General features: G+C 43.6%; 1 protein-coding gene across 3 annotated transcripts in view; it reads right to left on the reverse strand.

Annotated features, from left to right (window-relative positions):
- Nucleotides 1-21,469, reverse strand: part of mcf2la (mcf.2 cell line derived transforming sequence-like a) — a 55,087-nt gene that overhangs the window by 28,076 nt on the left and 5,542 nt on the right. For 2 of the 3 annotated variants that reach the window (XM_029250859.1, XM_029250854.1), the window contains exons 3-4: nucleotides 3,708-3,791; nucleotides 13-127 (exon numbers count right to left, since the gene is read on the reverse strand). In XM_029250859.1, the coding sequence (XP_029106692.1) occupies nucleotides 13-127; nucleotides 3,708-3,791 (199 nt within the window). Of the gene's footprint in view, nucleotides 1-12; nucleotides 128-3,707; nucleotides 3,792-9,049; nucleotides 9,203-21,469 lie in introns of those variants that run through there. The other variant, XM_018750059.2, reaches the window with a different exon arrangement.

A 21,469-nucleotide genomic window follows, 5' to 3' on the forward strand; every position in this document is an offset into this window, starting at 1 on the left:
GTGGTGACCGACCTGGGAATGCTGGTGAGGTACGTCAGCACGTTGTGGAACTCTTCCTCCTGGATCTCACTGAATGCCGGGAACTCTGGGAACACAATTATGGGGCTGCCGCTCTCCCCTCGACCTCCTGGGAGAAGGAATGGGACAGTGTTAACTTCCAATGGTCACAACCTTGGATCACACACCAACTTTTGGGGTAAGCAATAACTGCACTATGGCCTGCGGCTGTTCATTCATTGGTTAAGAGGTTGGAATTTATTTTTTATACACAGCAGTAACACAATCTAACCCTAGGAAGCTGCTGTTGTAGAACTAGAATTACCATTTATAGATTATTTGCACAAAGGGCAGAGCTGCATTGTAGCTGTGATGAAGTTGCAGAGGTCACACATTACACATCTACAACTATCTCTCTTTTTCTCCTAATGTAATGCACAAATTGTATTTTCTATGGGGATGTACATCACTTTGGAGAACAGCACCTGCTAAATGAATAAATGTAAATGTGTGACACTTCAGTTCGGCTGAACAAATGAATACTTATGAATAATTACGCACACACACACACACACACACACACACACACACACACACACAGAGAGAAAAATAAAATGTGTTGCCATATTTCAATACACAAAAATGGCTCATTTTATTCTGTAATAGAAATTCTGTTCCATAAATTCTATAATATTACATAATGAATACATGTATACTGTATAACTTCTATAATATACATTTAGTGCACATGGACATATATACACAAATATGCATGTTGTAAAATGTGTTTTGCAATACAGACAAAAATCCTCCAATTTTGCAGGAAACAGGCCAAATAAATAAATAAAAATAAATAAATAAATATTGCTTTTATATCCTCGCCACAACCACAAGGGGGCTCTTGCATGTCTTGTGAGTCAGAAAAACACACAGTGACAAGATTTATTAAATTTGGAGCATAAGTAACAGTCTGAGTACAGAAATTCATGAAGCAAATAGGAAACTGCAGCCTGTAGAAATTGGCAATTGTACAATTGCAAGTTGTAGGACAGATCCAAACAGGCCGCCTCATTCTCAGACACTAAAGTCTTTGTAGGTTCTGCCAGGATGCTGTGGGAAACACGGTAAAAAAGGGAAAATGGCCAGAGTGCTCATTTCAGGCCATTTTGAAAACATCACTTTTTTCTCCCATGCACCCCAGAGAATGAACGAGGGCTCTCAGAGCTGGTGAACTCCAAACACCAACTGGACCGCCAGTCCAGCCAATGTTACCATGGTAACAGCAGCAGCAAGACATTGTTTCAATGTACGCTGGACAGGCAGCTGGTGACAAATGAGCAGCAGGCTTGACAGGAAGATCCAAGATGACTTCACTTCCTCACTTGAAATGGTGTATGGGGGCAGTCTGTGTGCTGTGTTTGGTGGTGGGTTTTTTTTTTTTCCCCTTAAATTATTTAAAAAAAAAAAAAAAAAAAAAAAAAAAAAAAATACTTTGACAGAGCCCCCTTTCTCCAGCTCACCAGGAAAGCACTGGAAACAGAACCTGTCAAACAGTGAACGTTTCTACTCACAACACAAGGGCTCTGTGGTGACAGAAGAATAAACCTCTTATTAGAACAGTTACTGGGTAGTAAAACCTGATCATTTTACGGTCCCATTTTTTTTTAAACAGTGCAAATGCATTTAAAAGGAAATCCAGAAGCCACAGATAAGGAAATGAGATGTTCTGTATTATGACCGAAAGAATATGCAAATGAGTACAGGAGAAGGAAAAAAACTATAAACGGTAGCAGAGCTCTTACACTGGATGTTTAAGGCTATAGATAAAAACAAATCATTCACACACACTGCGGTGTTTACAGGTGTAACTGAAAAGGGGCGACAAACATCTTCAGAAACGACACAGCTGTGAATTTCCAGGGAGTGGATGAGCAGGATTGGTGGGCGAGTGGTCTTCAGAATGGCAGCGGATCACTACTGAAACACTAGTTAAGAACACTGGGGTAATTCTAAAACAAACGCCAAATAACCAAACTTTGTGACATCACAACACTATACAGTAGTCATGCAAGGGCTGCACATGGATGCTGACTGACTGTTACACAAAGCGGCATTGTTTCTACCAACAAACTTTTCGTGTTTGCAATTTTTTCCACGTGAGCAGGTTACACAATTCCATCACACCAAAGCTAAAAACATCACTGTGAATATATGACAAAGAATATGCACACAAACCTACTTCTGTGGCAAATTTAGCGAACGCACGGAACTACGAGCGGCTTCCATGTCCAGGCAGCCTTGAAAGGAGACTGAGGACTATGCGGTGTGACAGCGCCGACCAACACGCCATCGTGATGGAAGCACATGCGACAAACGTAGACTGTGGGCGAACAGCCAACACCTCGAAGGGCAGAACAGACATGCAACGGCTACGGAAACTGGCGCTGGACTGACAGCTGACAGTGGAAAAAACTAGAACGTAGCACAGCCAGGGAAATGAGTGGACACACTGGCTTGGCTGTGTAGCTGCTCACCGGGCCATGCCGTCTCTGGAACACACAAGGTGCACTGCGTAGTGGAGAGCTGATAAATTATACACTGTTCATCTCATTTCCCACATTGTCTGGGGAAACCCAACCCCAGTGGTATCTGGGCCGCGTGCACAGCAGTGAACGACAGCACTTTCCTGCAGCTGCTATGGTTTCCTGTGACTCGAATCTCCAAATCGCAGTCCGCCACCCAGACTGCACAACTGTAGGTTTATAAATAACCTTCGCTGACAGTGCTCAAAACCTGGAGAGTGAAGACCAGCATCACGCTGCAGTTTGTCACATGGTGACGACATCTCTGCAGTCCTGGAGGCACCTACTGTATTTGCTTGCGTGTGATGTTCAAATTTTTGAACACGGCTGTTACATTAGTATGCTTGGGTGCAGTATTTTTTTAATTTAAAAAAAAAAGTATAACAATGAGCAAATTGCTATCAAATCTTTAAAAGTGGAAGGTATGAAACTTTCTTCCTAGAGGCTTGTTATAGAAATAAATATAAAAATAGCTAACAATATGTTCATATTTTCCCTGTATCACATGGCATGACCTCTCCCCAAATAATGCGGATGACATCATCTTTATGAACAAAGTGGAGAATTTTTAAAAAGAGATTTAACAAAGAGGATGCGTCTCAGCTCGCATGCCGTCTTCCTGGACATTCTATAGTGCACACAATGCAAACTGCAAATTATACTCCAAAATGCACCAAGTTCACACCCCGAAGCACATGCTCCAAAGTTCACACACCAAGGAAAAGATGAGCACAGATACTGGGGTAACACAGAATTCAAATGCACATTTGTAACACATTTCTAACAGATTTCCAACAGACTTCCAACAAACTCTGATCAACACATAGATGTAATCTTCCCAGCCACAATCTAGGACATCTATGTGTCTTTTATGAATATATGTATACATATAAGTGAACCAGAATGCGCATTTAAAATTTATGCAGCTCGCATTCTGCAAACTGCAAACTAAGAAGTGCGCACAAGAAGATAACGGCTACAACTTGGAAGATGGGTCTGCCACAAATATTGATTTGAAATATAATGAAATACCCAGCTGGGTACTTACATGTATACAATGGTAGAATACTGCAGAAAAGGAGGGGGGGGAAGGAGAGGAAGAGACAGAGCGAAAGAGCAAGTGCTCACCCGACAGGAAGGCAAACTGTTTCCGGAGGTCGTTCACGATGTCCACAGCACGAAGGGGGCTGCTCTCCTGCTGCATGATCTCGTCTGCAGAATGAGGACAGAAACACTCAGGACCTGTGCTCAACAACAGAGGACTGATGGAGAACCTGGCATGCTACTGGACATCAGAAGATGCCCTTTCTCCATCTTCATTTGCTCAGCAGTGGAGACAGTTTCCCCTTGTTTGGGTCCAGACATGGGGGAGGGGTAGAAGAGTAGACTGAACCCCAGTCTGCAACCAAGCAGGAAGTGGGGGGCCAAGGGCCCAAGCATGATGGAGGAGCCAGCCATCACCGTTCTGTGATCTGCTTCTGTTAAACTTTCCATGAAATGTTCCCATGTTGCTACAGAGCACAATGTGCTTTGATGTCAGTGACTCAACACTTTGAGCATCTGCTCATACAGAAGTTACAGACAAAGGGAAAGCAGAAGGGCAGCTGCTAGATGGGCTATGAAGACCCCTAGAGACACAGCTCTGTCCTGGATAAACAGCTGGCAAGGGGCCTGTCCACGGCAGGGGCTCCCTGTGCCATAAGCTGCACACATGAACACACATGTATACACTCATGCAGAGGGCTCTTCCTGGTAAGACTTTAGTCAATTGATGCTAAGCAGTTTATCCAGTGTAAGGATCTTGGGTGGTGGTATATTTTACTTCATTACTCACAATGATCATACAGATGTGTGCTTCTTCGGACCAGTGAAGGTTAAAACTCACATTAGAACTGGTCAAAGGTGTGCACATCTGCAACTCAGCCTACTGTCATAGGGGGACACACTGTAAAAGATGAAAAACACCACAGGTCTTCAAACCTGGGTTCATGGCTATAAACCGTCCACACCAAAAGTGAAACTGTGGCCCTGAAGGTCAGATGTGCATGGGTGCTTTGGCAGATTAAGGACCAAAAGGAAGGGCTTGGTAAGAACGCAAGAGATTAATTCCATCAGCAATTGCCTGAACCCAGGAGACACTGCTACAGAAACACAAGGCTCTAATCACACTTCATTAAATGGACTGGCAGACCTTTGTCGAAGGTGACTTACAATGTCAGGTTTGTTAACCAAGCCATCTAAAAATTCTTCACTGGCTTAGTATACAATTACTTAATGTAATTTTCACTGTAGAAACTGGGGGAAAGTATCACAACTGAAGGCACTAAATCAAGAGTAGAGATTTGAACTTGGGCATGTCTTCAGGTGGTAGAGCGGTTAGAGCTGTCACCCTACAGTAAATGTAAAGAGGAGCTTAACTACATAAGCGAACAGAACACGGCATGTCTTAAGTGGAACCCTGTCACTCGTAAATTAAAGACAGATGCCAGTACAGGAGCCTTGCAAAAAGCTAACCCTTCAGTGAGGTTAATACCCCATTGTGGACCGGCTCCACAAATGCACATGTCCACGTGAAGGTCATCTAAATCAGGTTCAAGTCCACACAAAAGCACCTTATGTATACAAGTAAGGCAAACAACGAGAGGCCTTTACTACCGCTTTACAATTTACATTTATTTATTCATTCATTTAGCAGACACTTTTCTCCAAAGAGAATACCACAGTATATTACACCGACCAACAAATTTCAGTGCAGATGTGCGATTCTTGAGGACATTCACTTTGTCATACACCACTGTATGAACCAGTATTCATTACATGAGTAGCTGCATATAGGGTGTTACTTTGAAATTATTAAACAGATAAACATGCCATTATAAATTCCTAATTATAACATTATTCAAAACAAGCACCTTTTACCTGGGTAGTTAAAGATGGGAGAGGCAGGAGGGAAAGGTGGAAGAAAAACGCAGAAGGACCTGCACAATAGGATCGGAGCTGTGTAAACTAACTGCGATGGTGTGACTGAATGACTGACCTGCTGGGTCACCCAGGCACAGAGACGCATGGCGAACGCAACAAAGACTGGGGGCGAGCACCTGCAAGTTGTGTCTTGCCATGTCGGGTGGTCAGTAGCCTGAGAGGACAGGGACCGTGCGCAAAAGAAGGGCGACACAGAGCCTCACAGCTGCACCGGGGCAGAAGAAGGCTCTTTAAACATGCTTCTGAAAGCTGCTGCGTGGGAACCTTTCATCCCAGACAAACAGACGTACACAAACACCTGGAATGTAAACACACGCTGGGGCAAAGCTGCTCCGACTTGCAATGCAGGAGAAGAGCAGATATGAAGTATATCCTTTCCACCACAGTTAATGGACAGGAGTGGTCATCTCTTTAAAGACTGGCTTGTTCATTGCCAACCTTAGCCTGGCTCCTGCCTCGTCAATCATGAGGTCAAACCCAACGTCAAGGTCAAATACCGTGGCTGGGTCCTGCTCTCTGGTGGGTCTGAGGTTCGAGTCCTGCTTGGGGTGGCTTGTGACAGACTGGCATCCCATCCTGGGTGTGTCCCCTCCCCCTCCAGCCTTATGCCCTGTGTTGCTGGGTTAGGCTCCAGCTCGCTGCAACCCTGCTTGGGACAAGGGGCTTCAGCCACTGTGTCTGCGTGTCTTTGTTTTACAAAAACAAAGACGGAGGACTGTTGACATTAGTAATAGGTAAAAGCCTTTAATTGCAAAGAAACAACACCCTGAGTGCTGCAGCCAAGTTCTGGGATGGTGTGGAACCACAGAGGGCCTTGGTAGAGCCTTCCACATGCGGTTACTGGTTTTACTGCTTAAGCGCAGTGTGCGTTATTTACATTAGGTCTAAATAACATGAGATATTAGAAACCTTCAGGATCTATTGCGTACTGACAACTAACAACTATCCTTTTGCTTTGGTCTACAAAAAAAAAAAAAAACACACATTCATGTTTCCGCAGGTTCAAAGTTTAACATGTTTCCGCCTGGTAATGACCTTTCGGACAGAGATGCCGCTGTCCTGCCTTGGCTTGTCTCCACTACAGCAGGAGCAGGGCAGGCGCTCCACGTTGTTACGTCCTGGCCAAAGCAGACGCATCCATGCTCATCACCAGTGATTACATCATAATACTCCTGTGTTCTGGTATTGTTGATGTGCTCCAACACTGTGTTGACAGCTGCTCTTGTGCAAGACAAGATGGGAAATTACTCTGGGGGGACAGAACGAATGCAGAACGAGAGAAGACGCCATCTGCTGAAACCTAGCGTGACTGGGATGCCCACAGAGAAAAGCTGGTTTTAGTACATTTTATGAACTCAAAAGTACATTACAATTAAACTCATAAATTACTGAAAATAAAAATGAATCATAACTACAACCTCCCATTCACATAAAAATGTCTGCTGTCTATTGGCTACGGACTACTTTCACCTCATCATCTATTTAAAGCAATAAATTAATAAAACATATCCCTTGATGTATTTGCAGGTTCATAGATGTAAACATCTCAGATATAACCACAGAACATAAAGAGTTTTTATTCACTTCCCCCCCCCACTTTGAGCAACATTAAAATGAAATCTAAAAATGACATAAAAACAAACATTCTGTCCACAAAACCCTATTCGACAAAGAGTGTTCAGTGTTAATCCCATGAACATGTGCAGCATTCCTCTTCTTGTTAGTGATTATTTAATTCAGGAACACTAGACAAAAGCTCTAAACACCATGGATAAGGGGGTGTGCAATGAAAGCAGTCTATCACCTCCATTTTTTTTTTTTTTTTTAAATATAGTTATTATGAGTGTGGCTTGCTGCCAGCTAATAGTGGCAAGTGGAAACATCTGTTATAGAGCAAAAATGACATTTTAGAAAAGAGAATTGTGGAAAAAATGCTATTGAAATATGCAAATAAACCGAGAAATGATTGCACCTCTAACAATTACAAACTTGAAAATTTGTAGCACGAGGTACCAGTGCTCTAGGAATATGGAGTTCAGAAAGGAGGTTAGCTGCTTATATTAAATAATGAAAGATCTGTTCCCCCCCCCCCCCTTTTCCAGGTAGGCAGATATAACTGATCTGAAGCCTGGCCTGGACTGTATGTTTTCACTCTAGCCACCACAGGCAGGGCCTTAGCAGTTGTTTTACTGACATATGAGAATGCAGTGCAGGGTGGATTAAGGGGTTATATTAATAAAGTATTACTGCTTGGGTTTACCTAGTATTACTGCCACAGGTGCAGAGCTGAGCACAGCAAATGCCACACAAAGGGCATTCCATAAAGGAAGGGCAGCAAAATAGCCCACAAATGTGCAAGAAGGAGAACACAGAGCAAGAAGAACAAAATGTCCAGCACAACAGGAGAGGGCCTAGTTCACTGGTGTAAGGGGTGCAAACAGGGAATGCAGAGTTTTGTTCGAAACGGCCCCCATGCTCCACCAGCAGCCACAGCGAAGGCAGCCCCACAGCCCACGAGGTCCAGTGAGACCTCGATAAACAATGGCTTCACCGTCACAGTGGTCATTAATGGAAATGTTGTCCCACCAAAAGCCAAATGATACAACCGCTGAGCACAATCACTGCTTTTGCATGGAGCAGACAACTCAGTGGGCAGCCTGAGACTTTCCTGAACTGATGTACGCTCTTCATGTTACAGTGAGAGTGAAATAACTGCAGCACGGACAAGTTTGCTTACCCTGCACCCAACATTGGAAAACAAATGCAAATTTGTCCACACCCTTGCTTGTCACAATGTAAGGATAACACAACCCTTGGGACAACACCCAGACCAGACAGAGGGGCACGTGTCATTGTTCAATCTACCATGTGGCAGGAACTGAAGCCTGACCCCACACACCAAGGTGTGCAGTGCAATGAACTCTTCCATGGACAGTCAGAGCAATGTCACAATAGTATCTCAAAGTAAGCAAACATGTGGCTCTCTACACAGATTGCAGTGGACAGAAATTTCCAAGAAACAGACAGTGGTATTTACTTTCCTTTGTGCTCTGATAGTTTGTCTCAGCTTCTGTGCCAGCAGCTGATGAGTAAATAAAAGAACTGTAGGCTGGACAAACAATTACTGAAATTTAAATTGTAGCTCTGACACAACATAACTCACTTAAATAACTAATGCATAAATGCTGTATTAGCCTACAAAAGCTCTAAAGCAAAAAACAGCATCACCTGAAAGTCCTTAAAAACTTTGTGATCGCTGCCAGCTGATTGATGACATTGAAAAATGTTTCTGCCACAAACACAGAAAGACTGCAATAGTGCAAAGGAAGGATTTCTAAAATTACACCTGTTCTAAGATTTGGGAATAGTGCTCACACCCACTGGCTCAGCAGGCAGCTGTTTCTTTAAGCTCAATAACTCTTACACAGGAACCCACTGGCAGAAACGCAGAGATAGAGTACAAGGGTTGGGCAAGGTGCCCTCCATACCTGTCATCTGACTGAGGTCCAGCCACAACCTGGTAATGTCCTGACAGAGCAGGGAGACGCGGTTAAGAGCCATCTCGAATCCTTCTCTCTCACACACACGCATGCGGGCGCACACACATACAGACACGCAGAATTCAGATGGAAAAAGATCAGTGAGAGCTGTCCATTTTCTTGCATTGCCAGTCCAACTTCATAGACCTCTGTGGAGACATGGTGCCATTTCTCAGTGAGTGCCACAACACTTTCTTCTCGTTCCCACGTCACCCAGCTCTTCCGAGGAGCTCAAACACTCAGATATGATCCAACCCCCCATCCAGGTGAATGGACAATCCCCTGGATGAGGATTGCCACTGGCTCGGTGAATTCCACAAAGGCTGTGTGTGTGGGCTGAGCTTCTCCCCGGATACAGTGAGCTCTTCCCACACTAACTGGATGCTGTAAGAAGGTTTGAGAGCAGATCAGGGACGATAAAGGGAGGACTGGCTACTTGGGTGCTTGTGCCGTTGCCTGTTACACACCTCCCTTAGGGAGGCCCATGTTTAATAATGTAGGACATATCAGGTGACAGTCCTGGGCCCCAGGGAATACAGAGGGCCAGCAGCTGTCGACAGTGTGTAACGTAAGCACCTCCCCTAGCCCTCACACATACACCATACAAATGCTTTGAACTCTCCTTACTCAGCCAGCAATCCGAGGCTGGCCTCAGGGTCATTGCTCAGAGGGGGAAAAGGGGTGGCAGCTGCCACCGCACATACAGGTGACGGAAGGGTAGGGGGTTACATTCTGGGTCCGAGAGAGAGGAGGAAAAGAGAAAAAAAAAAAAAAAAAAAACCTTTTCTGCGAAAATGCATACATTTACTTTTACATACAGACCCATAAGGTTGGGGGATTAAGGTAAACCAGGTAAGGAAAAGAAACCCTGACCCCCAGAAAGTAGCCCACGAGCTTTGGGCATGATCACACGGGTGTGGCTCACACACTTACAAGCTTTTTCAATGGATCAGCAGATGACAGCCTTCTTTCTTTTCAGACAACCTGTTGTCATTAAAATCAAATCAAGGTGGGCAGTAGCAGCATGTAGTGTGCGTCATACAAACATTCACAGCGGAAAATGGTGTGAGAAAACTCTCCCAGAGAACAGGGCTGCAAAGCACTGCTGCCAATCCTATCAGTGTTCACAATCGATCAGGTGTTGTTTCAGTCCCGTATGACATCGACCGGTTACCATGGAGATTGAGCAGGACTAATGAAACAACGTTGCCAAAGTTGAAGAGTGAGGCATACCTGCGTTCTCACCACCAGGACACCGCAGGTCGGAGTGATAAACATTCAGCTGCAGACTGCCGATTCTCCAAAAAGAAAGTGTTTTGAGAGACTGCCTTCCCCACAGGGCTTACAGCGTCGGCCCACGACATTCCAGGAAGCAGTAAAGATGCTTAGCTGCAGATTAGCCATGAGGACCTAAACCTGTGCTCGCTAGGGATGACACGCACCTGCAGTGGTCTGTCAAGCTTCTTAGACTAGCAACAAAACAAGCAAGACCTTTACAGCTCCTTAGCCCTCAACGTGACACTGACTGTGTGCTGAGACTTAGAAAGCGTGATGCTGCTGGCCTCTGCTGGATTTCAGGGATGTTTCACTGCAGACCTCATCACCCTGGAGCCTGAATTTCCACCCACGCGACATGAAGCCTCCCAGATACTGATCTGAACAAACAGCTGTACACAGTAACATAAATGTAATTGTGTGGTCACTGATGTACTCTAAAACCTGAGAGAACAATATGTCTAATTTTGAAACTGTCTATACAAATGAGGGGGGAAAAGAGCATTTGCATACCAGTGAAGTGGTGTGGTGCCATCAGTAGCAGGACAGGCATTTATATACTGTATGTCTCTGAAAACAGGCACAAAGGATATCTTCATCTAAATGGACTAGACCCATTCTCTTCGGTGAGCTCAAATTTGCCCAGATCACTTGGCAGAATCATTTAACAACTCTGGTGTTTGACTTTAAGTCTCAACATTTAACATAGTCCAGGTAATACTGCAATTTATTGCACTAAAACTAGAAAATATCATACATAGAAATATTACCATGCTATTAGCAATTTACATGTATTCATTTAACTGATGCTTTTCTGCAATGCGACTTACAATTAGTTACCCATTTGTACAACTGGGTAATTTTACTGGAGCAATTTAGGGTAAGTACCTTGTTCAAGCGGCTACTGCCGGAGGTGGGAAATCAAACCTAGGACCTTTGGGTCCAAAGGCAGCAGATTTAACCACTATGCTACCAACATAACCTATTTACAGCTAAGCCTGTGCCTTACCCGAGGGGTCACTGAACCCCAGGCTAGGGACCACTCATGTTGTATGGATTAGACTCATACACAGAAAACTGGATGTTTGGCAGAAGAGTAACGGGGGTGGGCAGCTGCAGCTCTGAGTCTGTCTAGGAGTAAAGGGTAGAGCATATGTCAGCACAAGGGCCCGTTTACTCTGATCACGTGACTCTGAGAATGCCTGCTCACTACGGAGACTGCGACTCTCTCGGGAACAAGAACACAACACTTTGGTGAAAATGTGCTCTACTTACCAAACAGAGCGTTAACCTGCGCCTGTTCTTGTGGACAACAACACACTCAGTTTCCAGCACACCGGTAGAGCATACTGCACAGAAAGAATTCAAATAATATATCTGATAGACAACATTATTACCTGAAATTACATTCAGGTGGGAAAAAAAACGTCAAAATTAGCCTGCTGATATTTAAACTGGTGCTGTACTGCGAGTTTTACCAAAAGGACTGCACATTCCTGCAAACACCAGACTAAAAATGGTAAAAATAAAGGTGGAGATACTTCAATCAAATAGAAAAAGGATTACAAGAGGCATGATGCAGACCTGTGGTCACAATGCACTACTGTTATGGCATAACAATGACCACATGCCAAAATACTCTACATAGAAACCTAACCATAATACAGTGGAAGCAGATTCACGCCATCAGCATTTCAGGAGCGTCATTTACGGTGCATGCGAGACGGGAATGCCGCAAGGCCAGCTGTATCAGGCAAGGAGCGGAAATGGCAGTTTGTAATTGTTGGTTTCCTGATGCAGTTGGATTGCTTCAGGATGATGGAAATGTCTGCGCCTTAAAGAGGCAGCAATACAAGAATTGCAGCATTTTGAAGCTAAACTTTGCTACTAGAAGTTAATAACGATGGGAAAAGGTGAGCTACTATACAGAAAAGTGAGTCTCATTCAAAGATCACAAAGATCCTGACGGAAATTAGATAACTAACCTACCTACAACGAATTTGGAAACAGTGCTTTGTCTTGCCTCAGATGCCCTGTGGCTCTGGCTATGATACAGGCTACACTCTGAATGGGTCACTGACAGTTTCCCCAATCACGAGTGCTCTTGGGTTTTACTCTGAACACAAATTTTCTCACAGTTACCATATCAAGGTACCTTCACAGTGTCCCTGTGCCACTGCTACCAGTAGCTTAGCCCACACATGATAACTGAATGCCTCCCTTGATGCGGGTCCCGCAAGTGCTTCACCAGGTCATCTGGCCAAGGCCCGCCTGCTCAGCCGCCATTTGCATGAATTTGGCTTCAATGAGACGAACAAGGTGAGCTCTGTCTGTGTGTGCTTGGGAAGATAATGTGGTTATGTTATAGAACAAGGTGCCACGTTCTAACGCACCGAGCAGAAACTGAGAACCAGTCTTCACATTGAGAAGCAAACCCATGTCACCTGACTTCTGTTACTTACTACTCAACGAACAGGACCCTCATTGTGTTATGAGACTGCGCTCAATAAAATACAGCTACACTGGGTGGGGGGGAATCAACGGTCCTTTCTTTACAAGAGGGCAGAAGGAAAAAGCTTCCTATATTACCATTTATAACTGTGGCTTAATATCCCTGGTGTCATATAATCACTTTATGTCAGTATCGACACAGGTTTCATGTGGTGACAGTGGATTCGTGTACTACAGGGAAATAAAAACTACATGGCTTCCTGTTTTATAAGTGACTTTACTGTGTTAATGTGTCAGTTCCATTCATTTTAAGGATCTACATCTTACTTCATTTTCAGGAGCACAGATCAATAAAAAAAGCATAAGGTTTACATTTTGAGATTAGCTGGCAGCATGTTGTATATACAAAACAGTTATTAAAGTTTCTATACAAGTGTACTGATATTATTATAGGGCAGTTAAAAGTGTGACAGTACATAAGAGCAGCATTATAGTGCCCACAAAACACCTTGCAGCACAGTACTTGGTTTTGCATGATACCTGATGTGCTTACAGATGTAACACTACTTAAGTTCAGTAGTCGGGGTGGCATTGGGTAAAAGCAAGAGGGTCTCTTAGCTCCTGCACCATGCGGGAATACACTCCCATTATCTCTCCCATCAGCATACGGGCTGCAGGCTGCAGCCCAGAATGTCATGTGATCATGACCACACAGTAGGAAACATCTGTAATTGCAAATATGAATGTCTGCATGTAGGAATACAGCAATGGACCCAAAAGTCATGCCTTTCAACAATATTGAATTTTTAAAAAATTAATCCCTAGGGCACAGCTACACTGAAATCTGTACCTTTCTTAGTGCTGGAGGACACTGTCATCTGCTAAGATTTCAGTGGTGTACCGCCAAGCACCCCCTTAAATGTAGGTGAGCATGTCAGTAGAATGTGCTGTACCGTTCGTTTTGAAATCACTAGTGGCCGATCAAAAGACTGTTGCTGACCACAAGAACTTGGAGCCACAGAACTTTCCTGGCAGTGGCAAAAAAAATTAATGTTCTGAAACTGTCGCTGGATTATCTGGTGGTGGTTGATGACTCAGACTCTACATTACATTTAGCTTTGAGCAGAAAATAAAAAATTTATTCACAGCAATAAATATCTTTGGCCAGAATGTTTACTCAGACACATCTACTTATGATGTAGTTTAAGCTGCAAAAACAGTTTTCGAAACTACTGAAACTCAGTACTACTCAATGAATAAAAGCAAGAACGTATACCCAGATCTGTGAGATAAAAGCAACTCTAAGATATAATAAGCCATGTAAAGGGGTGAGATATGGAAAAAATGGAAGACAGTAACAAGCTTTAAAGGACCATGGCTACATTTATTACCACAAAAGTGATAAATCAAATGTGGTAAGCACCATGATGATACATGCAGAATCCTTACATTTTCCCCACAGTACATTTCCCCAGAATTATAAAATTGCACTGTATAAAAAAAAAAAAAAGTCCAAATTCATTCAAATATTAACTCACTAATTCTCCAGCTTCTCTGTATTAACTTCCAGAGACAGTCGCTAAATAAACAGATGCGTTACATAAATGTACTACACAGAGAGAAAATGGGATAATGATCCTAAAAAATGTGTCAAAAGGTTTAGCATTTAGAGCAGACTGGGCCTGAAAGCACAGAAAGTTACATATGGTAGCATGCATGGCAGGTAGGGCTGAGGGCTGGGGGGGCAGCAAGGGGGAAAAAAAAAGATCATAACTACAAGAGTGGAAAGTAACACAGCAGCACAGTTTGCCTTGAGAGAAAACTGCAGCTCAGCTCAGAGAAGTTAGGAGTCAGTGCTGAAGGATGGGAGTATCAAGAATAGTTCCCCACTTAGATGGAGATAATTCCCGGGGTTTGGGGAGCAAGGTTTAAAATGACGTGCAAATCACAATGTGTTGTTTACACTGAGGGGACATAATGTCTGGATGGACCTCCATGAGCTAACTATTTCAGGAGGAAAACGTACTGTAGGGCACAATCTTATATAAAGTATCCACAACAGAAAGATATTGGATATGAGTCTCCCAAGGGCCAACCAAAAAAAATTAAAAAAAAACAAGAAAAATTCAACATTTCACAAAACCTCTCCACTGACTGAACAGCTGTAAGAACTATTTCTTGGGCATCTGTAGGTCAGCTAAATGCAGACAAAGTTTCAGATGCAACCGAACAAAGCTATATCATTCTCCTGAAGAAGCGCACAATGCAGTGACTGGATTTCTAGTCTCCAGTGTTAGTGTATTTGTGCTGTCCCTTTCCCCCAGTGAAATGACACAGCAGTTCCTCTGCCTGTGATAAACAACTTCCAGTCAGACGTGAAGCATATACGTGCGGATGTCCCCAAGTTTCCTGATTTTCATTTAAACAACAAAAAATGGGAAGCCCCTGCTCACATCCATCATCACGTTCTCTGTTCATCTCTGCTGAAAACCCCCTGCTGACATTTTAGTAGGAATCACTAAAGAACTCCTCTTATACAATTTTCCACATGTTGCGGAGTTCAAACTGAGTGCTCGGGTAGACCACCCATGAGGTCAACATACAATCCATAAACCTCACAATCTCGCAAAAGTACCCTGGATCACCCTGGTAAAGGCATAGAATGAAACCTCCTAACACAGGCTACTCTCTATAAGCATGAAGTGTCAAAAAACCCTGTACCCTGAAAGTCAAGACTTTCCATAGCACAAAGTGAAGAAGTGGCCGCCCCTGCTAAGAGCTCCCCACCACACACCCACACCCCCTCTCCAGTATGGAGAAACCCCCCACAGACTCACTGTGCAGCCAGTGACAACACTGGGAGAACTTGCAGTAGCTGCTTGCTTCCTCGAGACAGATCCGTACAAACCCCCCTCCATCCTCCATTGGCTGCAGGTGGACCTCTAGCACCTCCACCTGTGCCGCCATCTCGACGCTTGGCTTCTCCTTTCTCTTACTACCTCTCTCTCCCTCTGAGTACTCAGTCAAATCCCAATAGATAGAAAGTCTGTTCCCACTGCAGCCTGTCTAATGTGACCTTTGGTGCTTCCTGTATACTGCCAGGTGACTGCCTCCTCGACTAAAACGTTGGGGTGGGTGGAGCTTGCACTCGAGCGGGAACAAGGCCCCTACCTGCATCTGACCTGACCACACCCCCTGCAAACCTAAACTGAATTTACCTGTCAACAGCACACGTGGTGCTGGTATTCTGTTTTTGTTCTTATTTGTAGCAGAGCACAAATACACCATTGTAGTCAGACAATTTGGGGGAAAAAAAACCTGCCTTTGTTATGTCTGCAAAATCAAATGTGTATCAGAATTTATATTCAGTCCATGAATCTTTACCTCAAGCTCATTCTGGTCCAAGTCCAGATAGACCACTGGTTTTCCCCACAAAGTCATAAGCAGATATTGCATACTTATTAATCTCAGTGGCTTTACAGTGCAATAAATACAGGGGTGATGTCTTGAATGCATTACTCAGCTGTTGAACTGAGCGCATTCCAAGACACTTTCCGTAATGAAACGCCACAGAAGAGCCTCTCCGAAGGTCTGCTGTAATTTAAGGAGTGTATCCCAGGGGCTTCAGCATATTATAAAAATCTGCTTGCCCCAGACATGGACAGTACTTAAAACAGGATGAATCCTCTAAAAATAAAGGAGGGATTTATGCCTTTTCCTGAGTCTGGAGTAGAACAGGAGGCAGAATGATGGTTAAAACACAGGGAAAGAACTAAAATACCACACAAATATATTCACCAAAAAATATAAAATCATTTGAAGTGAAGAGAAAAAAGAGAGGACTCTTAAGCTTTAAAGAAAAAAAAAAAAAATAATCATGACACTTCACAGTTTGGTACCCTTCAGACAGAGGTCACGCACAGACACCGCAGCTAGAAGATCAAGCAGGGTTACTTTGTAAAGAGTGGGAGCAGCAGGCAGCACAGCAGTTAGATTTTGCATTCAAAGACACAGGTTATAATCCCACCTCCTGCTGTAGTACCCTTGATCAAGGAACTTACTGTAAATTGCTCCAGTCAAAGGTATCCAACTTTATAAATCAGTAAATCACTGTAACGAGCTTAACATTTTAACGTGTGTCGGAGAAAATGTCCGCTAAATGAATAAATATAAATGAGGGTGGCCCCAGTCAGGCCAGGTTGAGGGTGATGGACTCACGGTGTTTCAGTGCCCGCAGAGGCAGTTGCACGGCTCCACTGGGCCTCCGGCAGGAACTCCTTCTGTTTCTACTAAGCATCTGGGCTCCCGGTGAATGTGGTGAAACAGATGAGGAAACGGAGTTTGTCGACCCAACTAGGGTCTGCACCTCGCAGAGCAGGCTGCCTCTTCCTCCTCCTCACCCGGCCCTTCCCACCACAGCCATGTCCCCTGGGTGTGGGGAACCGGGGAAACCCGAAGGAAGAGGCACTATTTCGAATTCAGCCCTGCCCTTTTGTTGGACCCTCCACTCCTGCCACCAACCTAACCTCCCCTGCCTCAGAGGAAATGGGTCTGTGGATAAGCAGGATAATCATACACAGTCACATGCGCACACACTCCCATAAAGTGAAAAGGCACGCAAATGCACATGTACGCTTACAGACAGATACAACCAAATTCCTAACCATTCCTTTCCTTCTAGGAGTCCCTCTTACTGAAAAGGCTGGCTGTGGATCCCCGAAGTACAGCTGAAAAACTGTATAGGAGCTGCTGGAACTCGGACAGAATCCAGTAGTGGCCAAACAGACCCCTGTGGAGAGCACCTTGTGCAGACATCCACCACAGCAAAGCAGAGACGGGACCAGAAGCAGGAATCCAACGTGTGGCGTATGTCACAAGAAGGCACGTGGCTTCAGACAGGCTAAAGACAGTTCGATGTAGTCCCACACATGTTGGTACACTCCTGTTCTCACACGTCCTTCTAAGGTGTCGCTGCCCAACTCACCCCACAGAGGCATCACCAACCCCAGTTCAATTCACAGAACATCCCACAGCCCCAGCTGCTGAAAAAGCCTCCTGAACCCTATCGGCTGCTCTCGTTCCTCCCCTTAAGGCTGGTGGTCTCCTCTGTGGGAAAATTCACACACAACAGGCTGTTGCTCTAGCACTTTTGAATGGCAACTGCATAGGGCTCATCCCCTGCATACAGATGAGCTTTGAAACCTCAACGGAAAGGGGTGACTGGACACGGCCCTTCTTCGCTAATGGGCTTTTCTGCCCCCTTCAGTTTGCACAGGCATGACTGTACAATCAGAGCCACAACAGAAAGACGGAGGGGGGAAACTGTCCCCAAAACAACTGCAGCCTCTGATTTCTGCAAATCCCAATGACATTTCTCCCACTGCAATAAAGCTGTACCCACAGTTTAACGACATAAGATATTATTCCTGTAAAGTTAACACCATTGAACTTACCCTTGTTTTGGGCTCTCTGTATCAAACAAATGCACACAGGACAGAGACTGCAAAGGAGATGGGACCATTACAGCCAATTTAGCAAAGGCGACTTTTTATAAGAATGCCGAAGCAGAAGGCTCTCGGGAAATTTTGCTAGAGATGAGTAATTCTGAGCAGCTTATGAGGAAGAGAAAGTGAGTTTCAGCACTGTCAGCATCTATCTGGTGAAGTACAGATGTCAGGGGGCTGTCAGCTGACAAACTTGGAGCGACCACATGAGTGACAGGCTGACCTGGCTGCAACTGATCTGTGGGAAGGAAAAAGGTCATGGCCTGTAAGTGGGCTCTGACCAATCACCTTCTCTGACTCCAAGACCAAGACCACAGGAGGGAGGAAGAGAAACCACAAAATTATCCATTTTTACAGAATCCTTACCACAGAAAAAAAAACAAAGTTAACACTGCCATTCACTTGCACCATATACATTCACGCAGATATCATTCCTAGAAAATACACCTCATATTCATTCTGCTTGTATGTCTACTTGGGGCAAATTTCTATAAGTATAGACTCCAACTAGATATAACTGGGGATAATTAAAATGTTAACTGACAAAACATGACTATTTCAATTAAGGGTAATGTTGGATTACCAAGCAGATTCTTAGCACATCTCCATGGCAGTCTCGATGGAGACCAGAAAGGAATACGTTACATATGTAATTCCATTTAGTGAACACTTTTCCCCAAAGCAACAAAGTGTTAAGCTACTTACAATTATTTACCCATTTATACAGCTGGGTCATTTTCTTACTGGCACAATTACAGGATAAGTATCCTGTTCCAGCTTAATTACACCTGGAGATGAGACTCAAACATGCAACCTTTGGATTCAAAGGCAACAGCTCTAACCACTACACTACCAGCTGCCCCATAAGCAAGCATGAGCTTGCCCTGAATAAACCGAAGTGGGTCTGTGTAATGGGCTCAAAAGTGCCCTTAATGTGCAACCCAGGACATAAAAACAGATGCAGGCAAAAGCTGATAGAGGTGAGGAAGTGTGAGGAGTTGACAACAATATACCAATGTTAAATGCAATGCCCCCCCCCTTTTCACCAAGGCAATACTACTTTTAAAGTCTCTGAGGTATCAAGAAAACAAAATGACATTACAAAATTAAGAAATGCATTAAAAGAGGAAGTGTATCAGAAATGTGTTTCCATGGTAACCGTATAGCACTATCAACAATGAGTGCTGGCAGGATGCAAAAGAGCTCCCTGTCTCCTTTGAGGAGAGAGATGAAATCATTCCCCTGGAATCTGTTCAGCCGAAGACGTACTTGACAGTGGTTTTGATGGTTTCAGGTTCAAACAGACACTGCTCGGAAAAGGAATGTCTACTGTCACTGAAAACCCATTCTGAAAAGCCAAAGAAAGTTCAGACACTCACAAAACATGCACCTGTTACAAATTCATGGAAGACTCCTTTATCTAAAGGATTACTGCAGTTTACAGCTCTGTACTTGTAGCCTTTCATATCCTGAATTATTTTACTGAAAGAACTGAGCTAAACTACTCTTCCCAAGGTACAAAGCAAGACCCCTTAAATCTGTGATATTAAAACTATGCCCTGCTTTTAACCACTTTTCCCCCATGGGCTACTAGGAGATGGTACCAATCTGGTCAGATTTATAAACACTCCTTTTCTGCTCCTCCACGTTTTAAGATAGCCATGTAATACCTTCCGTTAAGTTACTTCTCAACATCAGCAAGGTACACACAAGGGTGCAAAACATCTGCCGAGTAGACCCAAAGTTTCAAGTTCAAGAGTTAGCATGACAGTGGGGCAGCTGCAAGTCTCTTGGTGTCACCTTTGTTATTTCAGAGCACCTTACTAACCTTGGAAGCTTCTCTCATGTGCACACACGAGTGCCATTCCACACAGTCACTTTCTAAAAAGGCTTCAATGCTTTTTACAGACTTGGCCAGTGGAACTAAGGCCATAATCCGTTCTTTTGCACCGCACACCAGGTCATCGTACATGTAAACACAAACATCAGACCACCTAACACATACAGCCCATGTATCTGACTGAGAATTGCTTCATTTCTTCCAACTAATGCTTTATCTATTCTATACTCTAGCAATATAGTATGGCAATTTTCCACAAGAGAATCCCACCCACAGACTGCATGAGAATTATTTTCCAGGTTGCTAAGAAAAACTGTGGAATTAAAATGTCTGTGTTTAACATGTGGTTAACATAACCGGCCTTTCTAGAGGGAATGAACAATAGCAAATGGGAGAAACATACATGAATGTCCTAACTTTGTAAAATGAGAAATGCATGAAGTAACGAAACATAAAACCTGAACATGTCAGTGACAAAGTTCTGAAGATGGGAGGTTGAATTCTAACACAGTTAAAAAAAAAAAAAAAAAAAACTATTCATGCAAACCAATGCTCTTCCTAGGAAGATATAATGGAGAGTATAAAATAACTCAGAAGTGGACTATGCTTTTCAATGGAAACATTATTGTGTTCCTCTATCATTTATGTGTAACGCAGGACTAACAGAACAATCACTGGTCTGAACCCACACATTTGTCAACAAAAACATCAACCGCTGTTATTACTAATAGAAGATGGCTTGTCATGGTGCAAGAGATTCTCACAGAAGTGTTCATCAGCCAGACTTTCTTCAAAATTGAACAATTCAGAGTATTTAGACAAAGAAAGAAGTAACAAAAAATCTCCACAGTTTCTGGAATCTCCTGATGATATCGCTGAACAGTTGGGTCCCTAACCTGTAGCTTTACATTTTAATAAGACAACAATAAAAATCTACTCACTTCCAGTAATACAATAAAAATAAAAACTTACTGAACAGTTTCAGGATCAGGGAGCACAGTACAGCGCAACATTTGGAGTAAAATCATACTCATCAGTTTCAATGACTCTTCAAACTAATTATGCAGTGCAATATTACTTAAAGCATGTCTGCGTGTCATTTACAGACGTAAGTATTTAGGAAGTCTCTGAAGCACACCCTATTAATGGGGTGTCATTATGGTGCATTCAAATATCTAAGACTCCAAATTGAGCTGCTGCACTTTTGCTTGATTACATTCTGAACTCAACCAAACACACTTTTCAACAAAAACACAAATTCATGATGTGCATAAATTCAAATAATCACCATTAATCGAG

Source organism: Scleropages formosus, chromosome 1, assembly GCF_900964775.1.
Source record: "Scleropages formosus chromosome 1, fSclFor1.1, whole genome shotgun sequence".
Taxonomy (NCBI): domain Eukaryota; kingdom Metazoa; phylum Chordata; class Actinopteri; order Osteoglossiformes; family Osteoglossidae; genus Scleropages; species Scleropages formosus.